Source organism: Sylvia atricapilla, chromosome 4 (assembly GCF_009819655.1).
Source record: "Sylvia atricapilla isolate bSylAtr1 chromosome 4, bSylAtr1.pri, whole genome shotgun sequence".
In the NCBI taxonomy this organism is placed as follows: Eukaryota; Metazoa; Chordata; class Aves; order Passeriformes; family Sylviidae; genus Sylvia; species Sylvia atricapilla.
In genome coordinates, this window is record NC_089143.1 from 61,644,556 (window position 1) to 61,667,724 (window position 23,169).

The following is a 23,169-nucleotide window of genomic DNA, read 5'->3' on the forward strand; positions in this document are numbered from 1 at the left end:
TCTGAATGTAAATATCTATGAATTATCAAAGACATTTGAAAAAGACATGCTGGAACTGGCTCTATCTAAAAACTTGCTTCTGTGAGAACACCTACTGCAGAAAAATATCTTGCCTTTTAAAAAAACATACAGTGCATACAACTGTTGCCCCGTGCAACAGGAGCAATGAGAAGTTTTCATCATTAGGCTGGTTTTATCATCTCTGAACATGTATTGATACATCTTGACATGTATTAATTTCTCTGAAAATTGGTGTGTGTATGTGGGGTGTCCATGGAGAAAGCTCAAAAACCTAAGGGTTTATAAATTTTCCTGTCTTAGTAGATAAGCACTATCACCAAACATAAATCTGCATGTTTCAGCATCCTGAGTCAGTAAAATTAACTCTGGCTTGGTCAGACTGCCAGTTTTTATGAGGAGCAACATGATTCAGTCTTTAGGTTCCAAGACCAGGAATGCATCTCTCCTACAGAAAAGGAAAATATTGTTGAAATGTACAGGAGAGCTCATTTGTGAAGTTCTGAATATGCAAGTGTTATTACTGAAAGAGAGAAAGAGTCTAAATCACATTCCTAACAGATAGCATCACACAAGTGTGTTTTGTGTGGTGCTTCATCAGACAGGCACTTGGCTGCAAGTCTGTATTTTCATCAGGGTCTGACTGCAAACCAGAATCTCACAGCTGCTTATTAACTTGCAGATGGTAGGGGAGCACAGCCCTGGAAGGCTGAGGCTTGAAAAGAAAAAGGGAAGTGAATTCTCTCTTCACCTGGTGTACTTACCAAGAAATTAGCAGGTATTGGATCAGAGAAGGAAGTTGGAAGAAGGGAAGCAGGTAGGCATTCCCTAATGATTAGTGCAGTGGGAAGGTCAGGAATAGACTGAGAAAGATGGATGCCTTTTGGTAAGGTAGGAAGGATATGAAAATGAAATCTACTGGAGGGAAAAGGCAACAGAAGGAAGAGATCCATGTCAGCTGCTGCTCCTGGAGAGAAAAAGGAAGAAATAGTAAAGGAAGAAAAAGAAAACAAAAGAAAAAAAGGAAAAAAACCCAAGGAATACAAGAAGCAGAGAGGAAACAAGACATAAGCCATTGCCACAAGGAATGCATTCCAAGAAGCTTAAAGGATAACAACAGTCACAGATCACAAGAAGGGTAATACTGAATGTCTATGCCTTCTGCTAATTGAACATCAGGCCAGGCCAGCCCACCCAAGCAGCACAAGCTCCACCTTCTGATAATTCTGAACAGCTTTGTTGCTTCTTTTAAAGGAAACTTCCCTCAAATCCAAATCCTCCTATTTGATTTACAGCTCAATTTTATCAGGATAATTCTGCAGATGATTAAACAGACTGGCTCTAAGAATATGCCACAGGAGCAGTAAAATTAATATGCACTGAAGTACAGATGGTATCTCTTGAATGCAAGAGAGACACTGAAACATGCTCCCAAGTGCTGATGGAATTTAAGTAACGGATTAAGTTGCATATACTTCCCCAAACCCTGGAATCAAATGGCCAGCCAAAGCATGTAAACTCTGAGATCCTGCTCCTTGGAACCACTTGTTATCACCAGTTCTACTTTGAGACCTGAGGCTCCTGAGCTTATAAAAGCCATGGTGTGTTGCATCACAGGACGTTTTAAAGCAGCAACGTGAAATGTCCTGGAAAAATACATAAAGTTATTTTCTTATAAATCCCCCATTTAACTTACTACCATCTTGGATGGAATTCCTTTTACAGTTGTTAGCATTGGAATCTTTTAGGAGCTGTTGTAGTAGGTCAGAGAGAGCACACTGCTTTCTATTTAGCTCATACTATTAACAGAGGTCTAATTTAAGTATTAATACAGGACTCAATTCTGCTTGTGGCTGCTTTCCTGTTTCTCAGTAGGTCTGCAAAAAAATACCAGTAAAACTAGCTGGCAGCCTTGCTTTTTTGTCTTGGATATACAAACTATCTGGTAGTCAGATTCATAAAAAACCCCCAAACTTGTTCACCTATAAAAATGGGTGAACAATTATGAAAATCAGTAAATAACTGCCTGTGGTACCCTACCACGACATTTTTGTGCAAGTGCAGAGGTATCAGAGCAGAGGTCAAGGATGCAGGAGATTAAAAAAAACCCTAAAAAATACTGTATAGTTACATACCCTTAAGATTCATTCTGTTGCTAAGTACAACAGGTAAGTCTATGCTGTGCTTGCAAAACATATTTTCCTTCTAGATTTCACACATACACAAATTACATCCATTACAGGTACCAGTCTTAACAGAATAATATAAAATAATGTGAAATAAACCATGAGAAACTGTGTAGTGCTTTACCTCAGCATTCTCACTTGCATAATAGGCCCGGATTCATTTACAACAATGACTCATTTACAACGTGACTCATTTACATACCACATACTACTTTCTGTTTCTGAAATACCTTGTAAATAGAAACAAAAGTTCTCTATCAGCATCCGCAAATTACTGCCAGTTTATTTGGAAGCATGACTAGAGTGCTGAATGAGCAATTTCCCGGGTTCAAGGCAAAGCAGAATGAAGGGTGACTTAGCAGTTTTCACCCCCCCAAAAAAAAATTAAAAAAAAATAGGCAAATAAGTTAAGAAAGCTGTGTATTGTTTCTGTACGTACAGTGGCAATAATCTGATTTGCCAATTTAGTGTGGTGCTAAAGACAGCATGAAACACAAATTAAAAATTTACAGCTCTTGTAGAGGGTTACATGGTTACATAAACAGGCAACCCTTAGAAGGCTGCCGTAAAAGCACATTTATTACGTGAAGACAGGCTGGATTCCCACGACTGCTTGGACACCACTAACACATACAGCATTACACAGACATCATATCCCTGACAACAGAACTGCCTGGACTCTGTTAAACTGCACCTAAAAACTTCTTCCCTGCCAGAAATGCCAATATATAGGTTTTTCAGATGACTCTGCATTTCTCAGGCAAAATGCAGGTAAGTAAGGAAACCAGTTCATCAAACCAGGTAACCAAAAGCTGCACAACGTCCAAGGAACTCTTCTCCTGCTCACCTGCACTGATATGCAGTTTATTTGAGACCCTGCCTTACCCAGACCCATTTTTGGCACACAATATAGTGTGAGGAGCAGACACTCATTTTCATCTCCATGTTCAAAGCACAGCTCTAAGCCCTGTTTACATCACTGACATCATTGACATCACCCTTTGCTTTTAGTGAACGTGGAGGACACATTCACCAGCAGTGTCACATCACCCAACACAGGCTCAATATTCATATACTTCCAAGTTTCTTTAATAGGATAAAGCAGGATTCCCCTCCAGCACATGCCAAAACCATAAAGATATCCTAGATTATTGAGCACAGCAGCAATATTTCTCCTGCATACAAAGGAGATATTTATGATTTTATGTGTTTGTGATATTATATATATATTATATATATTTATGATATTATGTATGCATATTTCTACAGCATACAAGGCAAAAAGCTGCCAAGAGAAGGCTTTGTTGCTGTGATGTGATGAGGCAAGAGGGGAAGACGGAGATGTGCTTTTATTTTTCACCCCTTGCGACAAAGGTTTTCTGCATCATTTTGATAAAATATTCCAAGGAGATTAGTCATCTGACGAAGACCAGAAGAAACTTTAAAATCCAAAAGGTCAATGTCAATAGAAGTTTTCAAACCTTTAGAGTGGAACCATTCTCAATATGTAATAGGTATGGCAAGATATGCTTCTGCTGTATTAAAAAGATGATGTATTAAGGTGATGATCGAAGCAGAACCTACTTTTTAAAGCTGTATTGATGAATGGCATTTGAAAAAATGAAACACACAGCTGCAATAGTTGAGCACACTGCACAGCAAAGTAGTTTTCAAAAAGCATTAACTGTTACTGAACTGGCCTGCTCAATAAGTGTTGAGGTATTGAAAACATTAATCCAAAAACAAAAGCATGAGCCAAGATTTTGCCAATATAGCCAAACCAAATGTGTGGCTTTTGACTTATTTCAGGGAAATAAGCATGTGGCCATGACCTTAATAAATGAAAAAAAAAAAAAATCTGTATTATTATCAGTAATTTCAAAGACTTTTTTCTGGAAAAGTACAATTAAAAAATCATTAAGTATTTCCAAGCAGAACATAGCCCCTGACCTCATGACAGTTACAACAACCTGATAGATTTCAACACAATCTCCATTAAATATGGGAACTGAATGTGGACACCCAACTTACCTTTACATGACAGTGCATCATGTGACTTTTACTTCAGAATGCAATATATAATTCTGAAATGCTATTTTCATTCAAGTATTACATGCTTTTTTTTTTGAAATCTTAACTAGAAGCAGGGATGGGACTGAAAAACTTCACCTGCAGACTTAGGATACATTCTTCGACAAAGAAAAAGCACTCCAAGACACATTGTTTTCAAAGGGTTTACCTTGTTCTCTGAGAATTAGCTTGGCTTGATGTGGAGATATCATCAGCACCTGATAACACACCACTGGCCTCATCTCTCTTGAAACCTTCATTTCTTCTCACTAGCAAACCAAAAGATAAATTAATGCCTGTCTGGGAAACAAAGCACACAAAGAAATCCCGTCTAACACTCAAGGATTTATCAGTCATATGAGATTACTCAGAAGGAATCAAATTCATGTGCTCTGCACAATGGCATCACAGTATCAAACAAATTAACATTATAAAGTTGATTTCAGTTTTCAGAGCTATCTTACAGTTTTACCCCAACAAAAGCAGCTGATAGTCCTTGGAAGAAGAATACTCAGGAAGGCCTAATAGAAATCACAATATAACCCCACACAATTGCACAGATACCTTCCCAAGGTACTACATCTTTTTTGTCAGCCATGAGTTGAGACAAACACACAGACATCACACAAAACTACTCCACACCAGAAAGAGTTAGTTAACTATGCATCCAGTACACACGAAAAGGAGTTAAAGCAGTATCTGAACTTCTAATCGTTATCCCTGGAATCTGACTCTTCATGATAATTTATAGGTTTCTTTTCCTTTTGGCAATATATTAACCTGTGATTCTCTTAGTAAAATTACAGCTTTCGCTGGGAGATCTTCCTGTAGCAGCACCTGAGATGCTACACTCAGAGCTTGATTTTGCACAGTACTTCACTTCTCCCTCTTACTGTCTCCTCAGCAAACAGAGCTGGCAGGAGAGCTCTTGCAGAACACACTAAAGCTACATGGATTTAGAAACAGTTCTTTTTGACAGTCATTTCCCTGAGTCCAGATACACTGCTGCTAGAAGGCAGCTCTATCTCGCCTGTGCAAACTCAGGAGTTGTTGACTTTGGACTGGAACATGTAAACAGTCTGTTCCAAATTGCAAGCAAGCGAAGGGAAATTACAGGAGCCTCAATACTTGTTCCTGCTCCTCAGGCTTCTGGCTCAGTAAGCACAAGGACACACAATGACAAAGGAGGTTGAGAGAGGAGTGAGTACATGGAGGTGGGGCTGGAATTCTGTGCGTACAGAATACATACAGTGCAGCTGTACTGCAGCTTCCTAACGATTGTTTTCTTGCCTAATTTTCACCAAATGATCTGTCTCTATTTTTTATAATGGTTCTGCTAAGATGATTCTTCCTGCCATACATCAGCAAACAATCCTTTGTATCACCTGCTTTTTCAAGTGATTGATTTAATAGAAACTACTTAACATTTGTCTTACAAACAGCCTGTACTGTGTAGTACTTTTGCACTACACTTATATCCTTGGCATGTAAATTATAAACCACTTAACACTCATGGTAAAAGCCACTGATATAATTATACCATGGAGGTCCCATATAAGGATTTTATAGTTCACTGTTACTGTGCACTAACAACAACTCCATCATTTTTTTGCAGCATGTTATTTAAAAAAGAACACTTCTAATAAAAAGTTAACAATTTCCAGCTTTTCCTACCAAGTTCCCTCCCAGAGTGCTAAATGTCAAACTCATTTTGAAACAGACTGCACATTATGCTGATCTTTCATCATCTTAGAACTTTGCATCAAGACTATTATCAAGACTCCCACTAAAAGCTTTTGGGGTCTGGTTCTCATCTTGAACTTTTTTCTTTAGGTTTTTTGTTTCTTTGGGGTTTTAGTTGGTTGGTTGGGTTTTAAACATGGGTCTTACCTTGCCTGAAATCTGGTTCTGAAGAAATAACAGATGGACTTTCACTCGAAGTACTGTAAACATCGCTGTGATAAGATTTGTACCTTCTCAAAGGCTCTGAAAGTTTAAATCAAGGTATCAGAAGCAGAAAGCAACAGTCATAACGTAAAAATCAAACACAAACAACTTGAAATTTAAAAAATATTTCCAAACCATTTTAAAATGTCTGTCTGTGTCTATGGAGTAAAATCAAACGCAAACACTTGAAATTTTAAAAATATTTCCAAACCATTTTAAAATGTCTGTCTGTGTCTATGGAGTAAAATCAAACGCAAACACTTGAAATTTTAAAAATATTTCCAAACCATTTTAAAACGTCTGTCTGTGTCTATGGAGTCCAAAGGCAAACACCCAGGGGATGTTGTGCAGTCCTATTCCATTCCCATGGCCTGAGGGTTCTGTGGTCAGCCTGGCCCCTCTTGGCTATCCCAATACAGCCGCCTCCTATGAACTTCCCTCAACATCACTTCCAAGTAAAACTAGTGTTAAAAACCCCCACTGAGACCCAAGACAAAAACAGATCCCTCCTGCAAACATTTGGTGTGCACCTCTTGCATGTAAAAAGCAATCACCAGAACTCAGTCCTTGGTTCCTTTATGACGTAAAAAGAAAAATATCCACAGAGATAAAGCAAGCACTGGAAAATTATAATTCAGCTCATCTTTGACATCCACAAAATATGATTAACAATCAATTAGTAAGCCCCTAGAGGATATCTAATTAGCCAGAACAGCTAAACTGATGTGATGAGAAATCAATACAGCAGTCTCAGTTCCTCCTCTCAGGGGATTATGTAAATAACAGACTGGAGCAAAGGACTCCACAGAAGGGGTTATGTACTTGACATTTGCAACCATCTCCCAGAACTTTCCTAAGCACAAGCCAACAACCACCCACAGAATGTGCATAAAACCAGAACAGACACACACACACAGAAAGAGTCTCTACATCTTGGGAATACCAATGCTTCACTGTCAAAGTGAGACAAAAAAACCTCAGGTGCCCTGATTTGCAGAAGGCTGTTTCTGGTCTGACTATAGTTAATATTTTTGAAAACAAAAGCTAATATAGAAAAAATACATGTAACTGCTGTGAAAACAAGTGCCAGTCACTACAGCAAGGAATATGCAATGCAAGAATACAAAATGGGGAGCACATGAGCAGGTATTCCTGGAGGCTGCAACAAGGAAATCCCAAGTTCCAACTTTCCACGTCCAGCAACAAAACATCTGGTGAAAAATTCTGAGGGAGCAATAAACCTGTTGCATAACTTCCATTAGGTCAGATGACAGATTAGTCAACAGCACTGCTCATACAAACTTCCTACAGAAGTAGGAAAAATTCCAAACAAGAAAAAAGCATGAAAAGAAGAAAGATAATGCGGTCAGTTCTCCAAGAACTAACGACTAGTTCATGTTCACTTGGGAATACCTGTTCCCAAAGCCTTCCTCTTGAAAAGCCAATATTTCCCCCATTTCTACCCAGGTCACTTGGGCTGCGTAGGGAATCTTTAAGAAAACTGGGAAAGGTAAGCAAAGCTGCAAGTCAATTCATAAAACCAACAAGTCTCACCAGCCCGTCCCAGTTGTACAGTTTATCAGGACAAAACCCAATTAATCCAAAGAACATTTTACACTCTCAGACAGGAGCAGTATGGACCTACAGCAAGATGAAAAGAATCCACTGGGGCTGTGTGGGAGCAGTGAGGTTGCTTCAATCTTTCACAATGGCTACTTTCAACGTTGTGGATTTTACAACAAAGAAATCTGCCCCCAGTCTAGCAATTACTTGCCTACCATGGGAAATAAAAACCAAATTCAGTGGGTAGCTTTTGGAGATGTGTTTTAAAATGCTCCCAGACCTTAACTGAGGCATCAATCCAAACACGACACTGGAGCTACACTACTGAAATGTTTAACTAAAACCAGACCTCCTTTTTCCCAGTAGTTTTCTTAGCAGTAGGTTTTTCAAGTCTGCTGAACTGACTTTGAAGCAAGATGATGGAGAGGGAACAATAAAATATGACATGAGATTCTAAACAGACTTATTTTTTTCCACTTAGTCAGCAGTTGGGGCTTCTCAAATTGCACACAAATTATGGCTCCATTCTGGTTCTTTGAGACATGAAATTTTGAGAAAACCAAACCTGTGGTAAAACAGAGCTATGCAGTTAAACCACGAGACAAGTGTTTGTAGGTGGTGGCATGATATGGGACCCTGCAGGGTGTTTGACTTCTCACTCATCCTGTTAGCAGGAGCTGGTGCCGTGCTGTAGGCCAAGAAGTCCACGAGTCAAGAAACTAAAATCAGGATTTCTATATACTGTTCATCTCAATATTGGCACAGACCCCCACATAAGGCCCAACAAGACTCAAACCTGTTCACAGGCAGAGCTGGAGACAGGACCACACCCCTGTCTTGCCACATCCTTCTCCCTAATCAAGACCATACAACTTAACCCAAGAACACAAGCAAAGGTACTGTTCTCACCTGCTGTAAGCATTCAACAGCCTTTCCATGCTAGGCTATCAGGCAAAGTTCAAAGGTAAAAAAAGAAGCTACATCCTGAAATTCCATGTAAATCCTCTAGATTTACTTCCATTTTGCTCAGTTTAGAGAAAATACATACAGATGTGGAACTGTTTGCTGCTGGGGCATCTTGCTTCCAGTTCTCTGCTGGCCTACACAAATGTCTGTGTACACCCCCTACATCCTCCCAGCACTGCACCTCCTCCTAACCAAGTGCCTTTCTTCCTGGGGCACAGACAGAATATGCACTGCAGTCCTGCAAATACTGAATTAAAATGTAAATACTGAGAATATTCCATCTATAATGCTTGCATAGTCATCCAAATAATTTATGCGCTCTCGTCTCCTCCAGCAAGTTTTCCTCAATTCTAATGTATCATATTAGGATTTAACTTCAAAGAAAGCACTTGGATCATGTCCAAGCTAAGCTTCTAATTAAGAATTGGCTTCCAAAGGTCACAAAGTCCCAGTTCTGGGATCAAATCAAAGTTTAGTTTTTCATACAGAAGTTTCAAATGTAAGGACAAACTTCTAGTCTGGGAAGGGGCTGGAAATTGACAACAAAGTTAAAGACTATAATAAAACAACTTTTCTCCCATGCTTACAATTTTTCCTGGGAATTCTGGATAGCCTTGGTTTGTTGTCTTAGTTTCTTGGGGTTTTTTGGTTTGGTGGGGTTGTTTTGTTTTTGTTTTAATTTTTGGTGACCAAAGAGAGACTTCAGAACTGATTTAACTTCTATAAACACCAAGCACATTGTAGAAAAAATAGTAGTATCAGTTACCCTCCTTAACATTTCACTGTGTAGATTATAGTCTTTTACAAGAACACTTTGAACTCTTTCATACCTTAATAGAAAAATCCCCCCATGAGTTTAAGTACGCTTTAAGAGTTTGTAACTAAAATGAATATATAAAACTGGTACTAATAAGCAAAATAAACATGTGGTAGCTCCACGATGCAAAGGTACATGATGCATTACAAGCTAGAGTCTGTCCTTGTGCTGCTTAGTGCTGCAGAGGTGCTTTTTCAAGTTCTCTATCAAATCCAGCAGAGCACAACCTCCCAGGCACCTCATGCAGCATAAAATAACAAAACACGCTGTTTATGCAAGGCGAGACACGCAAGCCCAGACAAGTCACTTACAGAGAGCCTCACCTCAGCCAACTGCAACAGAAATCAGAGAACCACATTCGGCTTGGAATGCCATTATTCTGAACACGAGTCACATCAGATACACGGGTTTTCAAATACACATCATTACAGAATTATTTCTGGCGGCAGAATTAAACCGACAGTCTCACGACAGGGAGAGAGCTCTGGTTTGCCCTTTGAAGTTTACTGGTGGGTGTCTATTACAGGAGAGTGGTACCATAACACCACTTAAAACACATTAACTGTCCTTCAGGAGAAGCTGGGACTCAGTTCTTTCCCATGAGTTAAATCGGTAGAAGCATATTTGCTTTTCCTTTTCCTTTCCTCTTCTCATCCAAGAAAACTTGAACGATCTTAAGCAAGCCAGTATAGGTTTAACAGAAAGGACATCAGTTCAGTTTCCTGGTAAGGATTCACATCCAACAATTGAGGAAGGAAATGAACCCATTCAGACTTGCAGGGGAGCAGGCTCATTTTAACTTGCAAGATTTCCCCCCTCACCTTCTACATGAAAAAGCTGTACTGCAGTTCCAGTCACCAGCCATCCCACCCAGGCAATCCCCTAGGGAGCCCAATCTGATGCAGATGGCCTGGCAGGATCTAATCTACAGGGAAAACATGGCCTTGGAAAACTGCACAGAACACACATTAGTAGTGCTAGGCTAGAAAAGAAAACAGAGATTAACAATAACAACGCCAGGGTCTGGTAAGAACTCAAGAGTCTTGTACTCAGAAAAATAACCCTTATTATCTGGATCATGCCATCTGGGACAAGATATGTAAACTAACACAGGCCCAGACTGAGAGTTTGTCTAAAAAAGTTGTTTGTCTGTTTTAATTTAAACATTTTATCCAACTGAGAATGTAATGTATTGACCAGAAATCGACAATCTCGGATTGTGTGAGCTGCTGAAAGCTCGATAGAGGAGATAAAGCAGATGCCACTCTGCTGTGCAATTACGCAATTGTAAGAGCTGTTTTACTACCTAATGTCAAGCTGTGTAACTCAGCACCAAGTAATAGTTGCTGATACCATAGTACTTGTATTTTACGAAGATAAAATATAAAATATCTTTGGAAGATATCCCACAAATATCTTCTTCCTTGAAAAGCCAGCATCTTTTGTCTCAGGAAAATTAACAGTCGGAGTTCTCTAACTGAAATAGTATCAGTCCATTACCCTACCTCTCAGATCCATTAAAATGAATTCTGAATATTGCTCTACTGGACAGAACAACCACATCAGAATCTATTTTGCCACCGATGAATTTAAATCACACTCCAGCACCAGGGAACATGTGCAAACTGCCCCTTCCTTTGCTTTCACATGCAAACAGATGTGCCATTGTGCATGACTCCAATGGCCCACAGTGAACTCAGAAACCCAGAACATACAATTCAAGAGAAAAAAGAAGTATGTGCACTTCAATGAATTCACAGTGCTAGGTTTGTAAAGCAACTATTTTTTTCCCTCCTAAATCAAATTTCTCATTTAACTTACTTCTACAGAGGCTCCCAATTTCAAATGTCTGGGGTTTAATCTGCTGGGATACATTTGCTATCAACAACCTGCCTGAATACCTGCAGAATTTTTCCCTTATTCAAAAACGCACCTTCAAACTAAGAGAGCATCTAAAATCTGGGCATTTACAGTATCCCTAATTGTAACCTTTAACTGCAACTTTCCCAGCTAAACACAGGCTGTCATAACATGGAAATTTTATAAATTGGGCCAAATGAGTCTTCAAGGCAGCTAATGAGAACAGTTTCATGAGATAAACACATGGAAGATGACTTAGGAGGAAAAGACCCTTGTCTAGAAATACAGAGTATTACTGCTTCTTCCTGCTGACTCTGAGGCAAGAGCAATGGATTGGACAAAAAACCATAAAATCTGAGGACTTAATAATATGGGTTTTCTGTTGTAAACAAAATAAAGGTAAAAAGAGAGAGGAAGAAATATGCCTTGTGGGTCTGGAATTCACATGGTTCCCAACTGCAAAAACATTTAAAGGCTTGAGAATATTCTCAAACCACCCCCATGTCCCCACCCCTGGATTCAGCATTCCAGAGCTTCAGCAAGATCAACTTTTTCGGTATCCTTCCATCTTTTTTTGCCTTGTCTGCTATTTCAGCCCACAGCCAGCTATATTATTACTCTCTTAACTGGTTTTGTCCTCCTGCATTCCACAAGGACATGGGCAAGCTTTACCCTGCCTCATTCATCTCACTTACAACATCCTCATAAGCAACACTGCATTAAAAAAAAAATTAAAAAGGATACTCATTCACTCGAGTAACACATAAACCCTTTCACTTTGAATTATGCATACACTCAACACAAAGAGTGGGGGGAGGAGCTGCCTAAGCAAAAGGAGAGGTTCAGACAAGGCTAGCATTACCATCTCACAGCCTTGTGCCTTGCTGCTGAGCTATTTGAAGGCAGGCCTAGGCTAGGAAAATCTGAGTGTGTGTACACTCCACTAGTGTCAGGAGATACAAACAGTTTGGTGGGAGAGAAGGCAGAAAAATCTGGAGCACAGGAGAACAAGTGACACCTTTCCGCTCGGGAGCTGCAGTGCAAACTTGCAAAATGTAAAAGAATATTATTTTCTCTCTGAAAGAATTGGGACACTATCAGCAAGTGTCAGGCAACAATTTCCAAGCTTCAAAAGGACAACAAAACCAAAACCTGCTCTCTGGGCACAGGTAAGATGTTTGGGTTTAACACCTAGCAACTTCATAACTCTAATCAATTCCAAGGTCACAAAACCTCCGTAACAAAACCAGAATGAACAAAAGGGCAAAGATGAAGAACTTTCTCTCTTGGTAAAATTAACACATACTTTTGGAGTCTCCTATTAGTGATCAGAATTGGCTACACTTTAAGTCAAATAGCAGACTCTTGCCCTTGCCCCCATCTGGCTAAATGCCACCTAATCATAAACAATCATCTTCAGTAGAGAAGAGATAAAGAACCCCAACCCTGAAACTGTGCAGCAGATTAACATAAGACAGCAAGGTCAAGAACAAGGCAGTCTCAAGGACGTGGTCCTTGGAAGCCTTGTGAGGCTAAATCTGAGATGTTCCAACAGTATATTATAGTGTAGTTCAGATGGTCTGCAGCTCACTACAAAGTACTACAGCACAGCTGTAATTAAAGCTCTGTCATTCTTTCCACTATAAACTCTGCTTTTCATGAGTTTATAATTTAGATTGTAAAAATCTGTTCTGAGTGAAAGCTTGGCAAACCAGAACCTGTGCATAAGAACATTTTCTTTTTCCAAGGCAGTCAGCTCCTTAAGGTTTTATGAATAACAGGAAAGTTTACCAGCTTAACCCAAAGTAAGTTAAAGAAAAATAAGCCATATGTCACTTAAATTCCTTTGTAGTTTGAGAAGTTTTATCCCGCCAAGTTCTACGCACAGAGAGTCCAATGTCACTTCTCAATTCAAAAACAGAAAAACAATGTATACACCCAAAAGCAGAGGCTAAATACAATTTACACAGGCTTAGCTGTAACCTAGACCTTGGCTCAGCTGAACTGAAATTATCCCCAGACCTAGCAAAGAGAAGGCAGATCGTGTCTCCTCTGTTACCCAAACATAACCCTGTGTCCCATGACTCCTTGCCCATTCCTCCCCCTCCACACTGAAATGAACTCTTACTCCAAACCACATGAACTTTTGAAGTGAGCTATTCTCCTTCTCTATTTTTCACTCATACCTCTCAGCTACGCTGGTCAGAAAAGTAATTCCACACACACTTGACACTTGATAGTGCTGGATGTGGAAACATCTGTCTACCCACTAAGTACTTCAAAATTACATACCAGAGTGATGCACAAAAAACTCAAGACTGTGTTTTTCATTTCTTTGACAGATGAAACTGGCAATAGACTTTTTATGAAAGATCATAAGGGACATGTCTGGGGTAAAAAAACGCAAGATGGGGAACAGTAAAACATATGGAACAAAAAAAAGGAAAAGGGAAAGAAGTCTTAATAGACTAGCAGACTTTATATATTAAGACTTGTGAATCTGCTCACCAAGGCAGAATAGATACTTCCAGTCAGGCTTCTCAAGCCCTATAAGGCATAACAGCAATTAACCTCTGGGTGAAAAAGCATTCATCACCCATTGTACTAGAGTACTCTTTAAACTCGCTCATTAAAATGACATTCATGACTAGTTTCTGGTCCAAAAGATTTTCTTTAAGTAGATAACTGACCAAAGAAACCCCACAATTGAAAGCCTAAAATATAGCAGTGAAGCACACACTCCCACCTTCAAGAGTGAAACACACCTTCCTTGAAAACAGAAAACTCTGAAACCCAGCCACCTGTTGAGAAAGTGTCTTTACTTTTTTCCTAGCACAAGTAATTCAGAAGGATGGGCAGTGAGTCATTGGCTATTGCCTCAATCTTCCCTGTACATGTTTGTCACTCAGCCTCTGTGATCATTAAGGCCCAGTTCCCAGTTGACTTTGACTGCACTTTCACCCATTCCCCTTATGAATCGAGCAGTTTCATACATCTGACCTATCTCAGTTTGCAAGGCACGGGCATGTTTTGTTTTCTGCCATCTCCCCATCTGCTTGAATGAGAATGATAAACCCATTGCTCATGGATGGGTTTGGCCATGCTTTTGGTTTTGCTCTTGTGCAACACAAACCTGCACAAAGGTGCACTCCTGAACAACAAGGCTACTGAGCTTTCCCAATGCTGGGAGTGGCCTCTTAAACCCTGTCAGCTGCCTATCTCCAATGATCCCAGTTGACTCATACACTTGAGATGGATCCTGTTGATTTCAGACTCTTAAACCAAAAGCCAACCAAGCTTCCCTGTACCTCATCAGACATCCTGATAGATAACAACAGATAGTAAACTGCTAGAGAGATAAACAATGGTATCTCCACAGTGCTGCTTTCATCCGTGTTCATTTCTTCACATGATAATGTAACCCTCATGGAAGATGCTGATTTGATAGCACCAAAGAAGTCCAGCTGTACAGAAATCACAGCAGCTTTAGAACCTGCCTATGCCATTTCAGCAACACTCCTCCTTTCTGGAAGAAAAGGCTCACATGCACAGGAAAGGACTGGCTTCCCGTGCTAAATGAAATACAAGCATCTCCCAAGATGGCCACAAAGGGCATGTGCAGGCATTTTCAGAAATTCAGCCTTGACAAAACAAAAGGCTTTATCATCCTTCCTTATTACGGAGGTGTTTACAGCTCAGGCAGAAGGAGGAGGCCAAAGTAAGGTGTGTTTTCACAGTTACTCCTGTCACACAACAGGCAGGCTAACACACGAGTCCTTGAGTGCACCTGAGTAAATGCCTGAGCTAGCACTGTATATACAGCTCTTGTACCATCATACACCTGGGATGACCCAAGTTATGCTTTCTGGCCCAGCACAAGCAGGATCCAGCTCTGCTCTCAGTTTCTATCCAACAGTCTCAAACTTACAGACCCTGAAAATCCACCCCACAAAACCAAACCAAATAAAACATGCAGTTGCACCTGCAGGGTTCTGTATCTGCAGATGCAGTAAATTTTATAACTTTGCCCACAACAAGACTTGTTTTTCCCCCGTGCATTTTTTTTAATGAACTGATGGAACTTGTGGGATGTATTTTTACATTCCCACTGAAGTAAAGATCAAAACATGAGGCCAAAAAAAAAAAATATTTAAGGGCTTAAATCCAGAGTTATACAGCCCCAAAACAGAGATCTGGAGATGAAATTCTGCCTTTCCTTGGGAGCATAAATCCATCTAATAGCTGGAGATGAGAATCTTCCTTTGAGAAAAATTACTTGACAATTGGCTGTTACCAGCTTTTTTTCTTCCTAATTGTAATTGATGAGCTTGATACTTGCTAGAGATCAACTACTCTGAGTAAGCAATCTGGACAACCACATTTATCTTCACTGGCAACAGATGCTCTAATGACTTCACTTTATGTAAAAAAAGATGAAGCAAAGACCTCAGCTGTTTCAAGAGCTGCTACGAGAGAACTCAAATTTATCACAATGAGAAATCTTTATTTGACGACTGGAATACTCAGAAAATCAAAAAAGCTTCACTAACCTTCTACATTCATAGCTTCCCTCAGAAGCTGCAACTTCTTCTGCCTCTCTCTTATCCTGTCAAAGGCACTTGATATTGCTGCAGAAGTTGATGTCTCAGGCCCATGGCGTGTTTGGTCCAGTTTTTGTGGTCCGAAGACATCCAGCGCTATGCTCCCATCAGAGTATCTTGCTTCCTTGTTTCTGGCAGCAGTAGAAGTCCGTACTGTAAATGTTTCACACTGATGGCTGTGCCTGTGAGAGCCTCCAGCATGGTCCCTCTCAGCTGCCTTGTCAGTCGTGCAAAGCAGATCTGTGGAAGAAGCCCATATTTTCCTTTTGGGAGGGACATCTGTGTGAAGGTGACCTTTTTTCTCAAGCTCACTGGTTTTACACCTATGAGGACAGAAAACATCTTCCTGACCCGAACTGTAATCTGCAGAAATGCCCTGGAAAAACTCTTCCTCGTCTCGTGTTCCTCTGATGGACAGAAATCCCATAGACTTGCTAAGTCCTTTGTTAAGGGTGGTCTGTTGAGAGAAGTGAGCTCTGTGTCCATCAGGTGCATCAACCGTCAATGTTTTTCCTGGAATAAGGAGACATTTCATACATGTAATTTTCTACCTAACACACAGGAGTCCAACAAAATTAGTTAAAGTGTATGATGAACACACGCTTGGTCATTGGTTTTTACCATGCAAAGCATTGAGAAGGCTACTCCAAGGTTTTGCTCTTGAAAGCAAGGTTTTGCTCTCAGTCCACAAAGATAGAAATCCAGCTACTTCATACATGATGACTATTTTGTTTCTTTTATTTCTAAAATGCCCAAGAAAAAAAAATAATACCTACTATAATTCAGTATTAACATTAAAAACCGCCAAACTATCACATAATCGCTGAAAGTTGTTTTCTCATTAGTTTCATTTTCAAAATAGCCTGGACTATCACCAAAAATACTACTTAGTAATCAATCTGAAATCAGCCATTCCTCTCACACCCAAACACACCGCCTACAGGTTTTAGTAACAAGTCCAGGTTTGTTCTACAGATTTACAGATGCCCTGCAATAGAGTCAGCAGTAAGGAGAGAATGACTGTGTTGTTAGGAATTATAAAAATCCTGGATCTTCCTCTAATGACTAATTTGGGTGACTACAGTCTCTCCTGATAAAGAATACTGTGAAACAAAACTAACAAAGCTTCCAATGTTAAAATGATTCCATGAGTCTGTACCCTTTGAGTTTCACTAATACATGGATCTGCCAATACTTAGGAAGTCTCTCTTCTCCCTCTCCCTTCTCATGAGATTACTTCCAGAATAAAAGAAACAGCCAGAGGTGGAACCATATCAATGAAACATGTGAAGAATATCATATCATGGTTTCCAAGAAGTTTTGACCCAGGTGGAGCCAGCATGGCATGTGATTGATTCCTTAGAGCTAGCTCCCTCTTTATGGTGATATTCCCATGTACATTCCTCAAGAAGGAGCAGCCTTGAAGATTTCACTGCAAAAGCAAGCAGAGTTCAAAATAATCACTGTGCTCTATCTACTAATCTTAAAGAATGCTACACAGTCCTGCCTGCATCGATTGAAATTAACTGCCCCACTTGCACAGCAGGCTCCTGATGATCTTTATCTGGAGTGTTATCCTTCCAAACAGAATTTCACTGAATGCTTCAGGGGTGTTTAGAAACGTAGTCACTAATGCTCTAAAAGCTTATGGCTTTTAAAGGTGTAAACACCTTTCAACCCTGATATTCTTCTTCAAGAGGGGCTATGCTTTTAGTTTGCAGTTTTTATTCCTGTGATATTTAACCAATGATCAAAACCAGCAAGATTCAAGCCAAATGCAACCAAGTAGCTTCTTGCTTCCTACCCCCACACAAATACAGGATGGTAAAATGTTAGGGTTTGGATTGTCTAAAAGGTGTCTCGTAAGAAATCACACACAATTCCCACGTATTCTAGCCAAATACACTTTTGCCAATGAGAATGAACTAACCTTCTAAAAGGATCTGATGCCTCATTTAATATTTTACAAAGATAGCTCTAATACTAAACCAAACATAATTCTCTTAGTGGTCAAGTAAATATTACATTATTACCTCATTCTCAGACTATACATCATCCTAAGGCTGGCGAACTACGTATAATATTCACACACAAAAAAGCCTTTTAAAAGTAAGTGTTCATTGTGAAGTTCCTACTACTGATCTAAAGCAGCAGGGTGATATCCACTCTGCAAACACATGTTTCACTTTCATGTACATACACCAAGGAAAAAAAATCCTGAACAGGATTTTAACTCAGTCATTCGTGAGATAAAAAGCTAAACACAGCAGTTTGCTTTATAAGATGGCCAACAGAAATACAAATCAAAATGAGCTCTGAGAATCCTCCCCAGTAATGAGAGTTCCAAGATAATTTCAGGCCGGAAAAAACCAAAACAACCTCCTCTACACACTGTAAAGAAACCTCAAACACCCACTTCTTACACTGAAAGTATTTTCATGCAGGGACCTTACTGAACAAAACAAAGGCAAACCAAGCAGAAAAATACCCAAGAGAAGCAGACAGCTGCAACTCCAGTACACTGCCACAGCTGTGCACACAGGATCGCTTGGTACAGCATCGGTCACGACTCACAAGAACATTCCTGTTCAAAAGATCATTTCACTCTCTGCACACGGAAGCATGAACTTGTTGCAGGATCATAGGCAATGAAAAGAGTCACAAGGTACTTTTAGCCCCTGTGGGTATCCTCACCACAGCACCCCAGAGACACAACCCTGTGCTGGTGAGAAGGAGCCCACCTGTCTCTCAAAAAGAGTGCTGGGGGAAGGAGCATCCTCCCCACCAAAGCTGTGGTTCCTACTGGAGACACCAGAAGCTATTTCCTGTTGGTCCAGAGGCACTGAAGACACAAGCTCCTTTGCCTCAGCACACAAGAGATGCTCTCTATCCCCCACGTCAGCCACTCAGTGGGCCTCTCCTCATGAGAAAAGGTGAAAGCCAAGAGCACTCTCTCATGGGCAGTGGCTAGGGAAGCACTCATGGCTGCAGCTTTGCCACTCCACCAGCCAACTGCATGATGAGACAGATGATGAGCAGTCCTGCCAGGAAGCAGTGAAGGTGTTCCAGGAGGTGTTCCTCTTCCGTCCTACAGGTGTAACTCAGATCCACTTTGACTTAAGCAAGTCCGCATGAGGTTTTTACATAGAACCAAAATGAATCTACAGCTGGCCTCAGCATTCAGGCTTGAGACTGCAAAATTCTCTTGGAAGTCTTTCATCTGGCCTTAATTACTCTCCTCATTCCCACTTCTGGTTTTCATCAGCCTTGCCAACTTTTCCCACCTCTGCAAAACCCATCTCTCTCTACATTACATTATTTCAACCAGCTCTGCCCACACTGACTGACAGTGCCAACGTGAGCTGTTTAAAAATCATCCTCAGAGAAGGGTAAAGAAGAGACTTTGGGGCAAGGAGTGCACAGCCTGTGTATCTTGGGAGGGCAGACTGAAACAAAGCAGCGATAGAGAACTTTCAAACCTGTACTTGATCCCAGCCAAAACTGCATGCTGCTTTTAGCATCAGAGTGCAGAGCCCGAGGATCAAGGGCAAGACTTCTCAATACAGAAGTAACTCAAGTGCAGATACCAGCAGTAAAATTGGATGAGGCAACCAGCAATCAGTCCAAGCCAATATTTCTGGTTTTAATCATGTAAATCTGTCCTCATCCCATCTTCTTTTTTGAAGTACTATTATAGACTTGGCAAATCGCACAATCAACTGTTAAGATATTTTCACTTTTTTAATCCTGGACTTCCTCCACTACCTCAGCACTACTTGGATCAAGAGTCTTAAGTGACTGCAGGAAGTCTCTTTCAGCACACAGCTTATGTACCCAGCTTTCAGAAAACAGTACACCTCCAAAACAGAGCAGACTGTAATAATAGTCCTTCTTTAACACATGGATTTTCAGTTGAATGGAGTGCTCAAGTCCAATACCTGGTTTATTTTTCAGCTTCCCCCCCCCCCCAGCTTTTATAATGGAATGTGTGAGAAAATGAAGGAAAGAACCACCAGCAAAAAACCTTTGTATAAGGAACAAATATTTAACTGATGACCAAAAGGATCTAACTAATGATCAAAAGGAACCTGCATAAGGGAACTTGTACATCTTTATGATGCAAGAGTCATGTTATGACCTTCCTTTAAAAAAAAAAAAAAGTTTGTATTTGCAATGGAAACTCTGGAGACCTATCCCAAGTATCTTGGCTTGATTAAAAACATTAATTATATCACCTGAGACCACACAGAGCTACTGCAGGCTTCAGTTACCCAGGTGTGTAACAGGACAGAGAAGTGCCTCCCTGTTTGTCAGTGAGGGTGAAAGAACAAGCCATTAGCAATTAAGATGCTGCAGCATGCACGCAGCTTCAAAAGGAACACTTTCCCCTTCCCCAGTAACTTCTCTGTTGCACTAAACTCTCCTCCTTGCTCATCTGAAGAGTGTATGGGTTCTTGATTCTCCATATCGCCCTTGGGTGTTTATCCTCCACTTGATGTTACATTAGTGCAATTATTTATAATTACTGTAAATAATTCAAATGCAATTACAGTAACTGTATGATTCCAATGTGTAATATATAGCGAGGGAATATATACAATAAAAATAGCAATTAACAACCAGGACTTCACGATTAAATTCCCTTGTGGTGCTGAAATGAAACTCCAGTTTTCCACACACACCTTCAGCTGCCAGATGTTACATTTGCTAAATAACCATAGATATGCTTCCTTCTTCCTTTGGTGTTTCCAGCTATGAATGCAACTACATCCCCTTTTACACCAGTGTCGTTCACAGACCATCTTTCACTCACGCTGACATCTGGATGATTTTCCTCTGAGAAAGAGTTGCTGTCAAACTAAATCCAGCCTGTCTGATTACTTGTGTACCAGCTTGATCACACAAGCAATTAATCCAATATTAAGTAAGTGCAAACACAGTTGGTACCACCACATGCTGTATATCTGTTTTTGCTGCCTAAACTCAACTCAATTTTCTCTGAAGTCTTCCTGCCTGCCCCTTCCTTTTGTTTGCACAAAACACAAGACCTTTTTCGACTCTGCTGTGGATTTTGGCTTGTGGATGTATGTAGATGCACACATATGGGAGTGGGGGGTGGTTAGGAAGAGAGAGGGGCTGGGGGGAGCAGGGAAACACTGCCCACATGTGCATGAGAACACACACCATCACTGCCAGATTGGAAGGTCTCAAGAGAGGAAATCATTATACAGGAGTTTAAAAAACATCTCCCACTCCATCTTTGTGCGGAAAACAAAGCAACAGAAAAAAAGCTCTTTCTCCCCAGACAATGTGGTTAGTTTCTAAAATACGAGTGGGGAGCTGGTGGAGGAGTTGGGTTTGCAATCCCTCTGGGGCAGGCTAAAAGCCAAACAGAAGACAACAGAGCCAGATGTGGCCTGTGGGTTGACTGCTGGTAATGGCACCCCCTCTCTTCTTTTCCTTTCTAAATTGTTGAGAAAAATCCAAGTTTCAGAGGGAAATACTCCTAAACAATGCATTCTCTGTGAAGGAAGAATTGAACTGGACACAAGGACTGTTGAAAGCACCAGATGCAATGGCCAAGTTATAAATCCTGTATAACAATTTGCATTCTGCTTTGGACTGATAGCTCTTCCACCAAAAAACACCAAACCACTCCAAAACCAGGCATCTTGTTCAGGACAGTGGTCAGAGCCTTGCCAAAGCAGCACTTCATATTTCATAAATGCAACATTTTACCTCTTCCCCTCCTCAGCACCTCTGCAAGAAAAGGCAACCATTGCTCTTTCCCCCTCAGCTTTATGGGTCAGGGTTTTTTTTTGGTACATTTCTCAACCAAGTAGGCAAAAGATCCACCTAGCCACTCCCTTCCTGGATTTTTGTGATTCCCAGGAGAAGCTCGGTGTTACAGCTGTTTTTCTGCACAGAGACAGCACTTGGCAACTCTGGATCTTTGTGTCTGTTCTTGTTTTATCTTCAGAGTTCTGAGTTTGTCTTCAGCACCACTCTGGCAGCATTTCCAATAGTGCCAGGCTGGAAGGTCCCTCTGCCTGTAGAAACTATACCTAAAGTTAAAAGATCTCTACCAATGCCAACCCCTATTACTGATAGATGCCACCAGAAACACTTACTGGAAGAAAATAGGCATGGCTTCTGAGTGAAAAAGGATAAAATCTCTCTCTTTTTTTTTTTCCTTTCAACAAGAAATGTTCATCTGGCTTTCATTTGGGTTTGCTGAACTCTCAAAGTTACTCTCCACCTACTCAGTTCTTTTTATTCCAGAACTGAGGAGCCAGGGGAAATAAAAAAAAAAATAATAAAAAAGTATATTTAGTATACTTACATATGACAAATTTCCAAGTAAATTGAGCTAAGTTTGTGCTGCAGTCTTTGATAATTCAAGTCTGTGTGTTTGGATTTATCAAGGCAATGTTTAAGCTACTTCCGTTCACATATGGAGATCATCACTACAAACCATTTTTTTTACAAACTAAAAGTTGTGTTTTCACCCAGATCAGGAACTAAAACAATCCACAGTCAACTTCCATGGATCAAAAGCAAAAAGGGTATGTTTTCACTTATTTGAGAGGTTTTTTGTTGATATATGAAGTGGTAATTAAACACTAGAATATTGTTAAAATTAAAAGCAGCCTCACTTTGCCTTAGCATTTTTCATTCAGTTTACAACACCTACGATTTTTGTGACACCTGATAGTGCATACAGTCTAATTAAACTGGGAATTGATCAACATCCACAATTTTGATCACTATTTCCAAATATTTCCTATTGTGTACAGTTAAGGTGAATCTAAATGATCTTTTAAATTAATTTCAAGCCTTCATTCATGTGGCACATATTTTTGGCAGAGAAAAAGGTTAGAATACAACTGTAATATTATAATATATGAGATGGACTTGTGACAGTCTACCACATTGTAAAAGTCAAGTTAAAATCAGGGATCCTCATGGCAGGAAAGCCAAGGCACCTGTTGGCTTCATTTCTTCAGAAGATTAAACATCTCTGGTAAAGGTCTGTCCTTGGTGTTCATGGATCATCAGCTTAAATAGGAACTTAGCAGATAAACACACAAGGTGCAGGATTTCAGGCATCCAGGCAAGTACAACTTATTCAACTGAGCAT

General features: G+C 40.2%; 1 protein-coding gene across 3 annotated transcripts in view; it reads right to left on the reverse strand.

Annotated features, from left to right (window-relative positions):
• PTPN13 (protein tyrosine phosphatase non-receptor type 13) overlaps positions 1-23,169 on the reverse strand; it is a 112,916-nt gene that overhangs the window by 41,665 nt on the left and 48,082 nt on the right. For all 3 annotated transcript variants that reach the window (XM_066318108.1, XM_066318109.1, XM_066318107.1), the window contains exons 7-9: positions 15,978-16,541; positions 6,165-6,260; positions 4,444-4,543 (exon numbers count right to left, since the gene is read on the reverse strand). In XM_066318108.1, the coding sequence (XP_066174205.1) occupies positions 4,444-4,543; positions 6,165-6,260; positions 15,978-16,541 (760 nt within the window). The remainder of the gene's footprint in view (positions 1-4,443; positions 4,544-6,164; positions 6,261-15,977; positions 16,542-23,169) is intronic.